General features: G+C 46.0%; 1 protein-coding gene across 1 annotated transcript in view; it reads left to right on the top strand.

Moving 5' to 3' along the window:
* The window catches only part of fam20cb (FAM20C golgi associated secretory pathway kinase b), a 98136-nt gene that overhangs the window by 50758 nt on the left and 27378 nt on the right, over positions 1–20000 (top strand). The window contains exon 4 of the mRNA XM_083634622.1: positions 18164–18256. Coding sequence (XP_083490748.1) covers positions 18164–18256 — 93 coding nt within the window. The remainder of the gene's footprint in view (positions 1–18163; positions 18257–20000) is intronic.

The following is a 20000-nucleotide window of genomic DNA, read 5'->3' as shown; positions in this document are numbered from 1 at the left end:
CCCCCCACTTGCCTTTATCCAATCTGGGAATCCATCAGTTAAAAATAATGTATGTGTATATACTGTAACTCGCCCCTTTATGCTAATTCTACGAGCGCTCGCTCACACTATTATTAGGAGCGCTATTATCTGGATTTTCATGCATATCGAAAATCTGCCTTGAGAGATTACCCTTTGTCTATCTATCCCTTTATCTATCTGTATATATATTATCTATCTATCTATTATCTATCTATTATCTATTTATCTATCTCTCTATCTATCTATCTATCTATCTATCTACCGCTTCACTTCTCACCTGTCCATTTCTCACCTCCTCATCTTAAATGCTTTCCTCCGCTAAAAGCCACTCAGCATTTTCACATCCATCCATCCATTAGGGCTGGACAACATAGACAAAATGAAATATCACAATATTTTTGACCAAATACCAGAATATTGATATTGCGACAATATTGTAGGGATGGCTAATTGGTGCTATCACAAAATATTTACACAATGCGATTTTCCATCAACGATCATCAGTAATGTGGATATAATAATAATGACTGTAAAGGCAAATAATAGAACACCTAGAACAGTCTGGAAAGTTCAGAAAAAGACATCACTTTATTGTAAGACAGCCTTCAAAACCAGGAAGAGACAACACTTATGCCATATCACCATATTATGATATCCAAAATCTAAGACCATAACTAGTCTCATATCATGATATCAATATATTACCCAGCCCTCCCTTCCTCCCTTCCTCCCTTCCTTCCTTCCTTCTTTTCATCCATATCATCCCGTGTTCCATTCATCCACTCCAGTTTCAAAGTGAAGGGATGATATTAGGCATTTTGAAATGCTTAATTGCATTCTCAAGCTCACATATGAATCAAAGGCAATTTAATTAACTCAGAGCCTTCCTGATTTCCTTGTGGCTTTGATGCACTTTCAATGAAAGGAGAAATGATTGGTTATTTCTGAGGAAATGTCCTCCCACTCTGGATGGAGGATTCCTGGAAGAGCGTCGGCCGCGTTGTCGCCCCCTGCTATAATATGGACGTTCGTCCCACCGATCCTTATAGAAAACACATGTGTGGATTACTGAAACGAAGTGAAGACCGAAAGAAAGAAGGAACGTAGGGCTGCAACTAACGTTTATTTTCATTGTTGATGAATATGACGATTATTTTCCTCGACTAATCGATTAGATGTTAGTAAAATGTCTCAAAATTGTGAAAAATGAATAAAAAATATTTCATCTCGTGGTGAAAACCCGAAGCACAACATGTTTTTTGGCGCTGTTAGATGTGTGTTTTTGGTGATTTTGAACGGCTGTACCGTCTGCCTCCATTCTATGGTGATACTAACTAACTTGACGACTGTAGCTCACTGTATACTGCATGGAGAGTGACGGTCAAGACAGTGTGTATCTTGGTTATGTATGGGGGATATGGCAAATGAGCGAAACTCCCGAAAAGTTGGCGTATCCCTTTAAGAAGCTGGAACGAGATCTTTTTTTATTTTTATTTTTTCTTAAAAATGAGTCTAAAAGATGAATCGATTAGAAAAGTAGTTGGCAATTCATTTTGTGTCGAACAACTAATCGATTTATTGGCTAATTGTTGCAGCTCTAAATGAAAGAGAGAAAGGAAGAAAGAAAGGAAGAAATAAAGAATGAAAGAACGACAAGAAGATAAAAGGACAAGAGGTGCAGCATTAGCAGTAGGGAGGAGGTGTCCTATACAGTTGAGGAGATAGAGCTGGCTGTCAGAGGCATCGGTAAATCTGTCTGAGATGATGTTGAGATGATGGCTTCATCTTTACGGCTGGCCTGGGATCTGCCCAGGATGTCTATAGGAGGACAAGACAACAACTCAGACAGGAGGAGATGAGAGGAGAGGAGAGGAGGAGAGGAGAGGTGGGGAGTGCCAATAATTTCAGCTTTCAGTCCCCCTCTCACTGACAGTCTAGTGGAACAGGCCTCTCAGTGACAGTCTAGTGGAACAGGCCTCTCAGTGACAGTCTAGTAGTGGAACAGGCCTCTCACTGACAGTCTAGTAGTGGAACAGGCCTCTCAGTGACAGTCTAGTAGTGGAACAGGCCTCTCACTGACAGTCTAGTGGAACAGGCCTCTCAGTGACAGTCTAGTGGAACAGGCCTCTCAGTGACAGTCTAGTAGTGGAACAGGCCTCTCACTGACAGTCTAGTAGTGGAACAGGCCTCTCACTGACAGTCTAGTGGAACAGGCCTCTCAGTGACAGTCTAGTAGTGGAACAGGCCTCTCAGTGACAGTCTAGTAGTGGAACAGGCCTCTCAGTGACAGTCTACTCTAGTGGAACAGGCCTCTCAGTGACAGTCTAGTGGAACAGGCCTCTCAGTGACAGTCTACTCTAGTGGAACAGGCCTCTTAGTGACAGTCTAGTAGTGGAACAGGCCTCTCACTGACAGTCTAGTAGTGGAACAGGCCTCTCACTGACAGTCTAGTAGTGGAACAGGCCTCTCAGTGACAGTCTAGTAGTGGAACAGGCCTCTCAGTGACAGTCTAGTGGAACAGGCCTCTCAGTGACAGTCTAGTGGAACAGGCCTCTCAGTGACAGTCTAGTAGTGGAACAGGCCTCTCACTGACAGTCTAGTAGTGGAACAGGCCTCTCAGTGACAGTCTAGTAGTGGAACAGGCCTCTCACTGACAGTCTAGTGGAACAGGCCTCTCAGTGACAGTCTAGTAGTGGAACAGGCCTCTCACTGACAGTCTAGTAGTGGAACAGGCCTCTCACTGACAGTCTAGTAGTGGAACAGGACTCTCACTGACAGTCTAGTAGTGGAACAGGCCTCTCAGTGACAGTCTAGTAGTGGAACAGGCCTCTCAGTGACAGTCTAGTAGTGGAACAGGCCTCTCAGTGACAGTCTAGTAGTGGAACAGGCCTCTCACTGACAGTCTAGTAGTGGAACAGGCCTCTCACTGACAGTCTAGTAGTGGAACAGGACTCTCACTGACAGTCTAGTAGTGGAACAGGCCTCTCAGTGACAGTCTAGTAGTGGAACAGGCCTCTCACTGACAGTCTAGTAGTGGAACAGGCCTCTCACTGACAGTCTAGTAGTGGAACAGGCCTCTCACTGACAGTCTAGTAGTGGAACAGGCCTCTCAGTGACAGTCTAGTAGTGGAACAGGCCTCTCACTGACAGTCTAGTAGTGGAACAGGCCTCTCAGTGACAGTCTAGTGGAACAGGCCTCCCAGTGACAGTCTAGTAGTGGAACAGGACTCTCAGTGACAGTCTACTCTAGTGGAACAGGACTCTCAGTGACAGTCTACTCTAGTGGAACAGGCCTCTCACTGACAGTCTAGTAGTGGAACAGGCCTCTCAGTGACAGTCTAGTGGAACAGGCCTCCCAGTGACAGTCTAGTAGTGGAACAGGCCTCTCACTGACAGTCTACTCTAGTGGAACAGGCCTCTCAGTGACAGTCTAGTAGTGGAACAGGCCTCTCAGTGACAGTCTACTCTAGTGGAACAGGCGTCTCCCCTCCTCCAAACACATTTCATGGTGTTCTGACTCCATGATTTCCATTTAGGACTATTTTGAGCTCAAACGCAGGCCTGTTTGAAGTGACTCAAATGAAAACATACAGAATATATATAGTGTACATACAATACACTGTACTGTATGTTGTGAAGGCATTGGCTACTTATTCAAGACGGATGTGTTTACTGTACATGGTGTTGCCCCTGAGGAAAAGAGAGACTGCTATTAAAACAGAGAGCAGTTTTTAACATAAAGTGTATTACATAATTCAAAATATTCACATTATCTTTATTCATACACAGGGTCATGTGAATAATGTATGTGAATTATGATAATGTAGATGAATGTGTCTCTGCAGGAGTGCACATTTAGCCTGAATACATTACTGTTTCCCAAGGAGAAGAGCTCCTTTCTAGATGGGACTCAGGATTTGACGGTGGTTTTTGCAGGGACTTTTGTGTGTGTGTGTGTGTGTGTGTGTGTGTGTGTGTGTGTGTGTGTGTGTGTGTGTGTGTGTGTGTGTGTGTGTGTGTGTGTGTGTGTGTGTGTGTGTGTGTGCGTGCGTGCGTGCGTGCGTGTGTGCCTGCATGTGTGTGTGCGTGTGTCTCAGTCTTCTCTATTCCTTCATCACTTGCCGTGTGTGTGTCCGTGTGCGTGTGCGTGCGTGCGTGTGTCTGGCCGTGTGTCTCTTTTGTGTGTGTGTGTGTGTGTGTGTGTGTGTGTGAGAGAGAGAGAGAGAGAGAGAGAGAGAGAGAGCTTGGCTGGGAGGAAGCAGCTCCCTGTCTGTACAGTATGTCAGGCCTGGATCTGAAGGAGTTAGGGAGGAGGAGGAGGAGGAGGAAGAGCGCTGCCGTGCCTCAGGAACCGTGACAGCTATCACACTTAGAAACAGTTACACACATCACCCAGACCGCCACACACACACACACACACACACACACACACACACACACACACACACACACACACACACACACACATACACACACCTGGATCACTGTGAAGGTTGCTTTAAAGCCCTTGGGGCGTTTGTGCTTTGCTATTTAAAAAAAATCCTTGAGTGACGTTTTTTACTACCTGACAAATGATCCTTTGCAGTCAGTTTTGACGGATATGGGTTTTTAAAGGCTGATAACTGATATTTTTAGACTCAAATCCATCAATATCTGTAACCTTTTTCGTGTCAAGAAAATTGAAGAATTCAGCATCTTCCCTTCAGAGGTTCTTCTCGGGGTGGAGCAGTCTGTGAGCAGCATTAAAAGACAGGATGATGAAATGATTAAGTGAGCAGCTCTTTAAAGCAGGCTGACCTCGGCTCGCACAGCTGTTCAACTCTGGGATGGATTACTGCCATTAAAAGAGACATTAATTTACCAAAAAAAACACAACGGAACAATTAAAGGAGTAAATAAAACATGCAAGGAAAATTAAAATGTCATTGGCGGTTTTACAGACTGTTTTATAGTAGCTGTGGCCAGGGAGGAGCCTCTGTTACATCATCAGTGGACGACATCACTGGCCGTTATCCAAGATTGAATAAAAGGCCAATATCTTCTCTTCTTTTCCTCTATTCTGTATCTCTCTTTCTTTCTCTCTTTCTTTCTGTCTCATTCTCTATATATCTCTCGTCGTCGATCTCACTCACGCACACAAAATCTCAGACATCTGTATGCCATACACTATATATGGGCTGCAACACCCTTACTGGCCACCGCGCTCTAGGGGTGCGACAAAATATAGAAATATCGATATATGATTTGTGATACTTCCTCTTGCCATATCGTGACATTTATCCTGAAATGTGTATTTTTCTTTCTTTTTTCCCCGTAAACTTAATTTATTTTTGACCTGTTGCTGTGTGTTTGTCCTGCACCTGCTAACTGAGCGTGCTCTTTAAAGCTCACCTGACCGCTCACAGCTCAACATCCCCGCTTGAGGATTAAAAAAAAAACTTTTCCCCCACCAAGTACAGTATGTGTGTATGTTTGTGTGCGTACATTTTCTGTGTGTGTGTGTGTGCGTGCGTGTGTGTGTGTGTGTGCGTGCGTGTGCGTGTGTGTGTGTGTGTGAGCGCTGTGCCCGTGCGTTTGACGGATGATGTGTGACAAGTGTGTGGAGTCAGCCCTTTGGTGGAGCCCGCTGGGGCTGAGAGATGCCCTTGTCCTTTCATATTTTTCTTCCTCCACTCTGCTCTCCTCCACCGCGCGACCGGCCTGCTACCACAGCTACTATAGGCTCTGCTCTCCTCCAGAGCACGACCGGCCTGCTACCGGAGCTACTATAGGCTCTGCTCTCCTCCAGAGCACGACCGGCCTGCTACCACAGCTACTATAGGCTCTGCTCTCCTCCAGCGCGCGACCGGCCTGCTACCACAGCTACTATAGGCTCTGCTCTCCTCCAGCGCGCGACCGGCCTGCTACCACAGCTACTATAGGCTCTGCTCTCCTCCAGCACGCGACCGGCCTGCTACCACAGCTACTATAGGCTCTGCTCTCCTCCAGCGCGCGACCGGCCTGCTACCACAGCTACTATAGGCTCTGCTCTCCTCCAGCGCGCGACCGGCCTGCTACCACAGCTACTATAGGCTCTGCTCTCCTCCAGCGCGCGACCGGCCTACTACCACAGCTACTATAGGCTCTGCTCTCCTCCAGCGCGCGACCGGCCTGCTACCACAGCTACTATAGGCTCTGCTCTCCTCCAGCGCGCGACCGGCCTGCTACCACAGCTACTATAGGCTCTGCTCTCGTCCAGCGTGCGACCGGCCTGCTACCACAGCTACTATAGGCTCTGCTCTCCTCCAGCGCGCGACCGGCCTACTACCACAGCTACTATAGGCTCTGCTCTCGTCCAGCGTGCGACCGGCCTGCTACCGGAGCTACTATAGGCTCTGCTCTCGTCCAGCGTGCGACCGGCCTGCTACCGGAGCTACTATAGGCTCTGCTCTCGTCCAGCGTGCGACCGGCCTGCTACCACAGCTACTATAGGCTCTGCTCTCCTCCAGCGCGCGACCGGCCTACTACCACAGCTAATATCCACCTTATTTTTGAATGCCCCGCCGTAAAATAATTATGGGTGCAAGGTCCGGTTCAGAACGTGACTGATTGTTGCAGCTGGCGCATTTCCTCCGACGCTGGGGGAAAAAACGTTGCTTGTCACAATAAATACACTCGTTTGTCGACTTATTTGAGGGAATGTAATAATTGTATCTATCACATCCGCTATTTCTGTTGCTCGTTGAACAACTCTGGATATTTATCGACGAGATTTTTGCCAAGCTGGACGCGCTACGGGGGTTTAGGGTTAAAATCGCTAAACCGGAAGTCAAACTGTGGGAGATTGTTGATCTACGGTCTACACAGTATGGTGTGTCTGTGTCAGCAACGTTAACGGGGATGGGGGGGGGGGGATTACACCGGAAGAAGCACCCATAAGGCATCATGGCATCTAGAAATAAGGTGGATAGGCTCTGCTCTCCTCCTGCAGCTACTATAGGCTTCTGCTGATCGATTGGCAGTTTGACTTTCAAACTCCACAAAACTTCCTGTCCCCGGTGTGGCCTCGCACGCTCCTGACAAGATGATGCACGCACAAAATAACTGTTCCCCCCCCCCCCCCCCCCCCCAGTCGCTTTAATGATTATACATCACGCCGGATAAGGTGTTCTCTGTTCAAGTCGCAAGTAAACGACTTTTCCGGCGGTGTCGCGCTTCATTCTTATTTTGGGGATAAACGGGGCGTCGTACCTCAGTGCTTTGTGCAGAGTCTGGAGCTGACACATTCCACACTGAATGAATGGAGTGATGTCTTAGGGAAAGGAAACAGGGTTTTGGGGGGGATTAACACACAGAAATGCCACTGTTACTCTGAAAGTTGTGAAGTTGCAGGTTTTATATGGGAGCAGTGAAGGGAAACGGGTGGGGATCTGTTATGATATTATCAGTTGGAAATGTCATGTACTCCTACTGGTACACCATGAAGGAACTACTAAAAATACACTGATTCCCAGGAGGTAAAAGTAGTGGATTTCTGGGAGCCGAAAACTTGATATATAAACAAATCACCCAGGTGTTGAAGCGGTGCAGGTTTGTGCAGGTCGGACACTTTGTCCCCCTCTCCCCTCTCTCTGGCACTGTGTGCGTGCGCCCATCCGTGTGCACGTTTGTGTGTGCACGCTTGTGTGTGTGTGTGTGTGTGTGTGTGTGTGTGTGTGTGTGTGTGTGTGTGTGTGTGTGTGTGTGTGTGTTTCAGGAAGTGATATACTGTAAATAGCACAACCGATGGACACGCTATTTTCCGCCCCCAACATTTAGTGCAAGAGCGTCAAGTCAGCCAGGATGTAAAAGTAGGTCTTCTGCTTTAGGGCTTTCAAAATAAAACCCTTGTAACGTGAACCTTAATATTAATATTGAGTAATGTTTTACAGCCACAGTTTCACTCCATATGTAATCTTAACATCACAAGTATTTTGAGCCATTGTTTGCTGTTTCATCCATTGAAATAGGCTACTTTTTTTTCCAAAGGTGACAATTTGAATGCCTTTATTCTGAAAGTAAATTGCTGTATTTCCATTGCTAGTCTGGCTAACTGTCGCTGTCTTCACATAGCCAAACATTACTGTCATGTGTTTCAGAAAGGTAGTTTAAATGTCTATACATTGATTAACTGTTTAGCCGCTGTGACCATATGGTGGATTGGAGACAATCTCAGGTCAATATATAATGGTTAAGTGTCCAAATCGCCTGCAGCCTGACAGTCCTCTCCCTCTCCCTCCCTTCTCTCCCCTCTCCCTCTTAAATTCAAACTCACACAGGCTTTATTGGTATGATAAGGTGCATCTTGCGTTGCCAAAGCTATTATAGCAACACAGTAATTACAAAAAACACAAAACAAGACATTTTGTTACCCAGCAACACAGGTCACAAAATCTGAAGATATACGAAAGGGAAGGGAACTCTCTCTCTTCTCCCCTCTCTCTCTCCCTCTCTCTTCCCTCTCCCTCTCTCTTCCCTCTCCCTCTCTCTCCCTCTCTCTTCCCTCTCCCTCTCTCTCCCCTCTCCCTCTCTCTCTCCTCTCCCTCTCTCTCCCTCTCCCTCTCCCCTCTCCCTCTCTCCCCTCTCCCTCTCTCTCCCCTCTCCCTCTTTCCCTCTCTCTCTCACGCTCTCTCCCCTCTCCCTCTCTTTTCCCTCTCTCTCCCTCTCTCTCCCCTCTCCCTCTCTCTCCCCTCCCCTCTCTCTCCTCTCTCCCCTCTCCCTCCCTCTGGTGGTGTCTGAGAGGTCATATGTACCGATGTCCTGTACTGTATGTACAGGTAGACGCTCCCATCCACCTTTATATCCTCACACTGCTGTGTGGAGCTGCAGGAGGCTGAGCCAAGAAGCTGTCTGCTACCCCCCCCCCCCCCCCCCCCCCCTTCACCACAGTGTAAACTATGTGTTTACAGCAGGGCCGGGGTCACATGGGAGACGCCCGCCTCACTTCATCTCACCTGCTAGCCATGATAAAAGAGCCATGCGAACCCACTCCAAAAATACACCCTGTTAGCGCTTTGCAGCACTTCTTCCCAACCAGCTACTTGAGCAGCTTGTACATGGAAAGATTGGGGATTGCAATTTAAAACACCCAGGAAGTCTTGGTAAAGCTGACCAATCTTTCAATCGAAAACGGTCAGAATTCTAGTCAAGTAAAAAAATAATAATAATAATAATTAATTCATTAAAGCTCTGGGGCCGGTTGCACCAACTGGTCTTAACTATGCCTGGTCGTAACTCCTACGTCGGTCTTAGTTAAGACCAGTCTTTAGAGTGGATTTACGCCTGTTGCACCAACACGACTTACGTCTGGTCTTAACTATGCTGGTCGTAGCAATGCGCGTCCATGTGAATTGCCAGGGAATGCCCCCTGATTGGATGATGTTGCAAAAAATGTGCCTCGCGACCTGCTTGGAGCACTGTGCCACTACGCTCTCTCAGTCACTACTGTAAAACACCCTCCCTCCTCTCACCCTCCCTCGCTCCGGGGGAAAAATGGCAGCGATTGAGCCAGAAAGACAGTCTGAATGAAATTGAATGTAACGTTCCCAATTCTATGTATTAAATTCTAAAAAATTAACGGCAACATTTTGGAAGGCTAAGCCACACAACTAGCTCGTTGTAATCTAACATCATGCTTCAAAAGATGGAGAACTGGCTGTGTTACGACGATGAGGGTAAGGACTCAAAACGGTCTCCGCTGATAAGACACGGAGATCTCTGTTACAGGCAGGCGCTACGCCTCCTCCTGACCAGGCGTAACTCTTACGCCTGGGCGTAGTGAAAAGAAGGCTTAAGCCGTCTTGGTGCAACCGGCGTAGCTGTTAGGTCGTAAAGTTACGACCAACTTAGCTTAAGACCAGTGTAAGACCAGTTGGTGCAACCGGCCCCTGATGACTGATGAAAAAGAGATGAACCTGCTGCGGCAGGTCATAGTTGACTCAGTTTGTTGTGTAGCAGCGTAGCCTATAGATATGATCTGATTTCAAGATTATGGATCATTCATTTGAATTCAATTGCCGCTCGTATGGAATAACGTCATATATGGATTACAAAGAGCAGCGGGAGGTGCGATCTGTGTGACGGACAGCAAACAGAGCAGGCTGTCAGCAGCACGGAGGGACGTTACATCGCTAATTCATGTTCTCTCTATGATATAATAAGCATAAGCATAAGCTGTGTGTCAGAAAATAAGCTTTTGACTAGACATAAATGCAATCATTTCAGATGCCCCGTTTTCCTCGTTTTCAGGTCGCAGTTCAAAACTGATGATCGTTAAAGTCGAACTGAACCTGTTCGTCACGTGCATAATGAGTCCGTTTCAGACTGAAAACATAGTTTGTCTAAGATGACAGGTTGAGAGGCGGGTCATAGTATCATGTCGATGATTTTATTTGACAATTCTGGGGACTGGATTGGGCTTTGGCCAATCCTGGCGTGTTCCGCCTCCACATCGAGTGGGATTCAGTGTGTTGTGGCGCTCCCCTCGGGAAGAGCAATTTGACGGGAGGAGTGGATGTCAGCGACCCGCAAACATGTATTCAAACATGTATCTCTGAAGCTTGGGCCTACATGTAGGTTATAGTGCTTACTGTCTATTCAAACATTTATCTCTGAAGCTTGGGCCTACATGTAGGTTATAGTGCTTATACATCTATTCAAACATTTATCTCTGAAGCTTGGGCCTACATGTAGGTTATAGTGCTTTATACGTCTATTCAAACATGTATCTCTGAAGCTTGGGCCTACATGTAGGTTATAGTGCTTTATACGTCTATTCAAACATTTATCTCTGAAGCTTGGGCCTACATGTAGGTTATAGTGCTTACCGTCTATTCAAACATGTATCTCTGAAGCTTGGGCCTACATGTAGGTTATAGTGCTTACTGTCTATTCAAACATTTATCTCTGAAGCTTGGGCCTACATGTAGGTTATAGTGCTTATACATCTATTCAAACATGTATCTCTGAAGCTTGGGCCTACATGTAGGTTATAGTGCTTTATACGTCTATTCAAACATTTATCTCTGAAGCTTGGGCCTACATGTAGGTTATAGTGCTTACCGTCTATTCAAACATGTATCTCTCAAGCTTGGGCCTACATGTAGGTTATAGTGCTTACCGTCTATTCAAACATGTATCTCTCAAGCTTGGGCCTCCATGTAGGTTATAGTGCTTACCGTCTATTCAAACATGTATCTCTCAAGCTTGGGCCTACATGTAGGTTATAGTGCTTACCGTCTATTCAAACATGTATCTCTGAAGCTTGGGCCTACATGTAGGTTATAGTGCTTACCGTCTATTCAAACATGTATCTCTGAAGCTTGGGCCTACATGTAGGTTATAGTGCTTACCGTCTATTCAAACATTTATCTCTGAAGCTTGGGCCTACATGTAGGTTATAGTGCTTATACATCTATTCAAACATGTATCTCTGAAGCTTGGGCCTACATGTAGGTTATAGTGCTTACCGTCTATTCAAACATGTATCTCTGAAGCTTGGTGTAGGTTGTAGTGCTTATACATCTATTCAAACATGTATCTCTGAAGCTTGGGCCTACATGTAGGTTATAGTGCTTATACATCTATTCAAACATGTATCTCTGAAGCTTGGGCCTACATGTAGGTTATAGTGCTTATACATCTATTCAAACCTTGTATCTCTGAAGCTTGGGCCTACATGTAGGTTATAGTGCTTATACATCTATTCAAACCTTGTATCTCTGAAGCTTGGGCCTACATGTAGGTTATAGTGCACTGCTTACTGCTTATACATCTATTCAAACCTTGTATCTCTGAAGCTTGGGCCTACATGTAGGTTATAGTGCTTACCGTCTATTCAAACATTTATCTCTGAAGCTTGGGCCTACATGTAGGTTATAGTGCTTATACATCTATTCAAACCTTGTATCTCTGAAGCTTGGGCCTACATGTAGGTTATAGTGCTTATACATCTATTCAAACCTTGTATCTCTGAAGCTTGGGCCTACATGTAGGTTATAGTGCTTATACATCTATTCAAACCTTGTATCTCTGAAGCTTGGGCCTACATGTAGGTTATAGTGCTTATACATCTATTCAAACCTTGTATCTCTGAAGCTTGGGCCTACATGTAGGTTATAGTGCTTACCGTCTATTCAAACATTTATCTCTGAAGCTTGGGCCTACATGTAGGTTATAGTGCTTATACATCTATTCAAACATGTATCTCTGAAGCTTGGGCCTACATGTAGGTTATAGTGCTTACCGTCTATTCAAACATGTATCTCTGAAGCTTGGTGTAGGTTGTAGTGCTTATACATCTATTCAAACATGTATCTCTGAAGCTTGGGCCTACATGTAGGTTATAGTGCTTATACATCTATTCAAACCTTGTATCTCTGAAGCTTGGGCCTACATGTAGGTTATAGTGCTTATACATCTATTCAAACCTTGTATCTCTGAAGCTTGGGCCTACATGTAGGTTATAGTGCTTATACATCTATTCAAACATGTATCTCTGAAGCTTGGGCCTACATGTAGGTTATAGTGCTTATACGTCTATTCAAACATTTATGGAGCTGGCGACCAGGAGGACTTGATGATGTGCTCATGCATTTATGTATGTTTCCTCTTCCTCTGCGCATAATCGCTCGCTTGATCAAAACACGTTGGGGTTCGCCCGTGCTCCCAAACACAGCTAGGTGCTAGCGGATGAAAGCAGAGCGTTACATAATGCATAACAGCTGCCTATTTGTTCGCTCAAAGAGCATGGAGAGACCTTCTACTGTAGGCTGCTCTTCTTCTCAGACGCCCCCCTCCCCCCACTTGACTCTGATGCCTTATCTCTAGTCTTTACATCCTTCCTCTCTCTTCTCTGTGTGTGTGTGTGTGTGTGTGTGTGTGTGTGTGTGTGTGTGTGTGTGTGTGTGCGTGCGTGCGTGCGGCCATGCTCTAAATAACCTCATTGACATTTTAATTGGATGTGCATCAGAGTACTCCAGCCAGGCCAGGTTCGAGCCCCCGTGTTACCTCCGACTTGTTTGGGTATCCAAAGAGGCACAGTTGGCTGTGCCTGTGGGTGGGAAGCCAGGTTAGGGGTATGAGTCCTAGTTGCTGCACGAGTGCCTCCTCTGGTCACACACACACACACACACACACACACACACACACACACACACACACACACACAGGAATCACATACTACCAAATACCGATGTCAGATATCCGGTCTTAACCACACATGCATGCATCAACTGATCAAAACACACACAAGCACAAAATGTACAAACAAATACATAAAATGTACAAACAAATACACAAAATGTACAAACAAATACACATCTTTATTGAAATTTCTGTAGGCGCATTTGCAGAGAGAGACACTTGCAGATGTTCCCACCATAAGTGTGTGTATAGGTGGATGTTCCCAGCATACAGTAAGTGTGTGTATAGGTTGTGAGCACCTTTGTGTGGCTCTCTCCCTATGGAGACAGCCATGTGTTGAGGATATGTGAAGTATGCTTGTGGATTTCTTTAAGGCTGAATGGTCATGAATCACAGCGGCGGCACACTGTTTACTCAGGCTGATCTCCATGACGACGCTCCTCCCGTACAGGCCAGACAGAGACACCATGAGCTCACTCACACTTTGTCAGATGGATTTTCATGCAGTTGCAAAAAAAGAATATATATATATTTAAAAAATCTCACCTGCCAAGCTGATATACCAAAAAAAAGCAAAATCTTATATACGATAAAAACCTTATCACAGTAATATACTTTTTCATTTTTTGATTGATTAATTGAATTGTTGATGTGGGAGGGACAGTGCATACTACTGTATCAAACATTTCTACACAGAGAAAACACACACATGCCATATTATAGCAAAGGCTCATTCCCATCTGTAGTCCCTTTAGCAGATCTGATCTGTTTTCCCCCTGCTGTTCTGGTCGTTGCTCCACCCCCTTTGCCGATCTGGCGAGAGTTGTGGACTACCACATGCTTCCTCCGATACATGTGCATTAGGGCTGTGAATCTTCACTGGCTTCACGATTCGATTCGATTACGATTCATCTGTCAACGATTCGATTCGATTCGATTCCACGATGCATCTCGATGCATCTTAAATCGATGCATTCCCCAATACATGATTTATTTTTTCTCACTGTGGCTACTTTTAAAATAAAAGTGCATTTGGAATTGCATTGTATTATGATCCATAATTAAAATAAACAAGTGCATGTACTTCCATTACATGTACTTCCATTATAATGGAAGTACATGATCGTAATCGATTTTTGACATTTGTGAATCGATGCAGAATCGTGCACGTCCGCATCGCGATGCATCTTATGATCGATTATTTTTGACACCCCTAATGTGCACTCGCCAGCCGCTTTTTTTCACCTGACGGGTTTCACCGGCAGGATGTAGCATGCGGGAGGATCATATATATATATATATATATAAAATCCCCCCAAAAATTAATAAAGTGATTCACTGGAATACATGAGTCTTTTTGTTAAATCAACTTTTTTAATGAATATAATTGCAGTGAGAATTGCAGAAGTGCTTTTTTATGGCACACGGCCACATGCCAGGGCACAAAGGCCATTGCTCTATTGACATTGTGAAGGGTGATTTTTCTGAAATGTGTTAAAATGAGCCAATTACACATCCTTTGCATAGAGACAGTCTGTGTCTCGTCATCGATGCTGGGTTAGCTGCCTGGGGGCGTGGTCAGGGTGGGCTAAATCCCCCCGTTCTATCCATTCAGCATAGTTAGCATCAATCAGATGGCTGTAGCGGGCTCAGTTTTGAAGCCAGAGTGAAGTATTTGTTGTCCTATCAAACTAGAAGATCTAATCATGCATTGATTAGTACCAACTATGTCAGGGTGGGGAAAGCCTGGGTCCTCCAATTGACCTCTGACCTCAAGATATCTGAATGAAAATGTGTTCTATGGATACCTGCAAGTCTCTCCTTCACAGATAGGGTAGCACAAGGCAGCATAACAAGAATCACTTCACTGATGGAGCTTCATCGAACCTGACATGGAAATGTTTTTTCTTTCTTTCTTTCTGTTGTATTTTGTATTTATTTATTTATTTGGGGGGGTGGGGGGTGCATTTGCGATACCCCAGAAAATGCCCCTCTTTTTCACAGCCTAATGTTGGCAGGTATGACATCACACTGTGAATGTTGGCAGGTATGACATCACACTGTGAATGTTGGCAGGTATGACATCACACTGTGAACATGTGATGCTTGTTTGGGGGTTGAACTGGGTTGAACTCCTGCATGTCTCCGTCTGGCCAACGCTTGCCGGGAGATGGAGGATGGAGTGAGATGAGAGAGAGAGAAAGAGAGGGAGAGGGGGAGAGGAAATGGATGAGTGTGTATTCCTGGGCTGCATGTTGGGTTAGTTAATGACGGGTGCATGTCAGCCACACAGCTGCAGAGATCCAATCAGCCAGCTGAGAAACACAGCTGAGAGGCGGGACCAAGAGGGAGCCAGACACATATAAGAAAGAATGAAGGCAGGGAGGAGAGAGAGAGAGAGAGAGAGAGAGAGAAGGTGAGATAGAGGATATGAGCAAAATGAGTGAGTGGGTGAGTGGGTGCTGGGTGGGTAGGTGGGTGGGTAGGTGGGTGGGTGAGTGAGCGAGCGAGTGAGTGAGTGAGTGAGTGGGTGAGTGGGTGCTGGGTGGGTAGGTGGGTGGGTGGGTGAGTGAGTGAGCGAGCGAGTGAGCGAGTGAGTGAGTGAGTGGGTGAGTGGGTGCTGGGTGGGTAGGTGGGTGGGTGAGTGAGTGAGTGAGTGAGCCAGTGAGCGAGTGAGTGAGTGAGTGAGCGAGTGAGTGAGTGAGTGAGTGGGTGGGTGAGTGAGTGGGTGCTGGGTGGGTGGGTGGGTGGGTGAGTGAGAGAGAGAGAGAGAGAGAGAGAGAGAGAGAGAGAGAGAACTTGCCAAGACACTTTCCATTCTTCTCATCCTCCCACAGCTTACTGCAGTAGAAATGGCAGAGGAGGCTACAGTCACATTCATTACACTACACTGCCTTCCTGGAATGTCTATCCTGTTGTCAATAAAAAAGGCAAGGCGAAGGCAAAATAGCTAGAATTCTTAAAGTGAACGTGTGTGTGTGTGTACGTGTGTGTGTGTGTGTGTGTACGTGTGTGTGTGTGTGTGTGTGTGTGTGTGAGAGGTGTGTGTGTGTGTGTGTGTGTGTGTGTGAGTGAGTGAGTGTGTGTATGTGTGTGTGTGTGTGTGTGTGTGTGTGTGTGTGTGTATGTGGGTGTGTGTGTGTGTGTGTGTGTGTGTGTGTGTGTGTAGGTAAAACTCAATTTGACTCGAGTCGATGACAGACTGCCCCGGCGCCTTAGTGTATTTCGAAGGCGGTAGTCTCGGCTCCCAGACAATTGGAGATCTCTGCCTACCAACCGTCTGGGAACTTCTTGTCAAAAATAGCTGTTTGAATGGCCGCAAACAAGCCTACACCCCTTTGTCAAGGACACGCCTTTATTTATTGTATTCTTTTTTTGGGGGGGGGGGGGGGGCGATGTAATTTAATTTAACATAGTTCCAATACAGAGCATGAGACGGATGCGCTGCGCAGAGAGTCTAATTGTTGCTAATTGTCAACTCTTGTCCGTAGTGATTTCCTCAGCAGAAATGATGCTCCCAACAGAGTACCACAGGGATGATGTCTTTTTGTAGGCTTTATCCAGAAACCGCCGCCATTTGGTTCTTCAGTGGAAAAGTCTATGGGGTTTTAGAATGAGGATTTCACTTAAATGCATAAAATAAGGTCTGTGGTTAACAAACGTTTATGGGAACACGAATTTGGGTTCAGCATGATACTCTTCACAAACGTGAATCACTTTTATGCCTTTTGAAGCGTTTTATAAAAATCACGTTTAAAAAAAACGCATTTACCTTCCAAAAGTCATAACAGTTATTCACGTTTGTGAAGATTATCATTCAGAACCCAGATTTGCATTCCCATAAACCTTTGTTAACCACAGACCTTATTTTATGCATTTAAGCGAAACCCCCATGTTAAATCCCCATAGACTTTTCCACTGAAGAACCCGGAAGTATACTTCCGGACTCATTCCTGCGGCTCTCTATGCTCTCGGCTAATATGAAGCCACTTTGGATTGGTTCTGCCCTGCCGGGTTTTTAAACTCAAATCGTGTCCACTCAGTTTGAACAGTGCCTGGGAGAAAGTTATCAGTCTGAGCGATGCAGATAGACCGAGAACTGAGTCTAGGATCGTGGTGCAATAAAGACGTATTCTGTGTCTCTGTCTCCGGGAGCCTTTTTCACCTTCCAGGCCCTTCACCTCTTCACTGTCCTGCCCCCGTCCTGCCCTGTCCTTCACCTCTTCACTGTCCTGCCCCCGTCCTGCCCTGTCCTTCACCTCTTCACTGTCCTGCCCTGTCCTTCACCTCTTCACTGTCCTGCCCTGTCCTTCACCTCTTCACTGTCCTGCCCCCCTCCTGCCCTGTCCTTCACCTCTTCACTGTCCTGCCCCCGTCCTGCCCTGTCCTTCACCTCCTCACTGTCCTGCCCCCGTCCTGCCCTGTCCTTCCATCAGCTCTGGGATTTAAGCCTTTAAGAGCCTCTTTCTCCTCCAGTCAGGGATTGAAGGCAGAATGTGTAGAAAGCTGTTTTTTTTAGGGGGGGAGGGACTTGACAGAAATAGGTACAGAAAGAGAGAACAGGAGTGGAGTCTTCAGACGTTGACCTTGAATTGTCTCCACTCCATTTGCTGGCCCACAAAAAAAACTATACAGGAGCACCAATGGTGTCAGATCATCTCCCTTGTTTCCAGATCAACTTGTTTCAAGAATTTTGTTGGATTAAGTGTGATTTTCTCGATAGAACTGACTTATTCTGACTGCTTTCCAGATACCGATGCTCATTATTTGTGGACAATTCCTGAAGCTTAGTGTGCTCTGACAGACTTTTTATCTTGGCTTAATACAAATAAAATATGAGACTATTGTGAATCATGTTGTGAAACTTTGGAGCCTGTTTGGGTTGACGTTGAACTTGTCCACCTCCTGCGCGGTGCTGCCTGTCAGATGCTTGAACGTGACCTTTGACCTCCTGGTGTGTGTTGACCCTGTGCCCCTGCAGGCAGACCCGGGAGCAGGAAACCCCTCCAGACTTCTTCTACTTCTCCGACTTCGAACGGCACAACGCCGAGATCGCTGCCTTTCATCTGGACAGGTGAGACATGAGCACACCTGGACCCTGCAATCTCAGCCAATCACTCACTCCAGGCTGTGTGTGTGTGTGTGTGTGTGTGTGTGTGTGTGTGTGTGTGTGTGTGTGTGTGTGTGTGTGTGTGTGTGTGTGTGTGTGTGTGTGTGTGTGTGTGTGTGTGACTTTTTTTTTACATGTTTTTTCCCAGTCCCCGGTTGTTGCTCCATCTCCTCTGCCGATCTGGGGAGAGTTGGAGACGAGCACATGCTTCCTCTGATAGACGTGCAGTCGCCAGCCGCTTCTTTTCACCTGACAGCGAGGACCTTCACCGGCAGGACATACTGCGTAGGATCACGTTATTTTCCCCCCCAGTTCCCCTCCCCCCGAACGGGCGGAGGCACTGGTGCAGTGACCAGGACACATCCCCCTAATCCGTCTTCCCACCCGCAGACACGGCCAATTGTGCCTGTATGGACGTCCGACCAAGCCGGAGGTAATGCAGGGTCTCGAACCTGCGGCTCTCGTGTTGGTAGGCAGGGAATCTACAGCTGCACTATACCCGGACGCGCTGTGTGCGACTTCTTACTTACACCACAGCCCCCCCTATACAGTAGACAGTCTGATTCGATTTTGGAGCACCTTGCTGCATAAATCTGCATATTAATGAAGACATAAAATTTACATATTCATGAGGAAACCACTGTAACACTTGTAACATTTTTAGATACAGAGTTTATATTAACACCGCCCATATGTTATGTGAAGGCAAGAATGTTGACATTAAAATATGATCCGTCTTAATTAATGACTACATTAGCATAACGTGATGCTTCATATATCATGCTGATTACGGTGGGACACGCAGTGCCTCTTGTCTAGAGCGGTGGTTCTCAACGTGGGATCCGGGAACCAACAGGGGTCCTTGAGGGGGGTTCTGGAGGGTCCCCAGCAAATGGATGTCTTGTTAAACTTCAGCATTATTTAATTTACAAGAAGTTAACACAATAGACGATGTAGAAGAATGGCTATTTGCATCATATTTCACTGTTATCTCTCTCGAGATAGTCGTGGAATTCTGGACAAAATCATATCTACCAATAAAATATTCTCAGATTTGGGTCAGAGAGAAACTCACCCATAGCCTACCATAAACACTGCAGGAAAAAGGTTATGGGTGTTACAATCTCTTGTACTTATTTGGTGTTTAGGCATATTGGCATTTTGCAAAACCAGTGTAAAGTACGGTAACTGTTCTTGATCCACACAGGAGCGGCTGCTGAGCGACACCTAGTGGTGAAATTCGTGTTTAGTTTTTTGGTCTTTTGTTTTTGTTTTCTTTAATTCGGTATACCGGTTCGGTGTTGAGCATAATATCAAACCGGTTAGATTTTTTTTTACACCGGCCCAACTCTACTTCCACACCACACACAGGGGGTGAGACATATCTGGCTTCAGCCCTTGTCATTTCTTTAAGATTAGAATTAGATTTAGAGAGAGTTTACGTTTAGTGATGAGATTAGAATTAGGATTACCTTTAGAAAAGTAAGTGGATTTTTCAGGTTGGGGAATGTCAATAAAATCCTCGCAAGTATAGTAATACAGGTGTGTGTGTGTGCACTTAATTGTACATTGCTTCTCCTTTTCACCATCTCAGTCCCTCAGAAGCTCATCTCTTTATAAAACGTGGTGTGTCACCCGGCCGGGCGAGTGGTGGGAGTGGGCTCTGTGAGGCTGGGCGGGTGGGATGAGTGGGCTCTGTGAGGGCGGG

The sequence above is a fragment of the Poromitra crassiceps genome (genome assembly GCF_964638095.1).
Source record: "Poromitra crassiceps genome assembly, chromosome: 4".
Taxonomy (NCBI): Eukaryota; Metazoa; Chordata; class Actinopteri; order Beryciformes; family Melamphaidae; genus Poromitra; species Poromitra crassiceps.
This window is presented reverse-complemented; position numbering and strand designations above follow the sequence as displayed.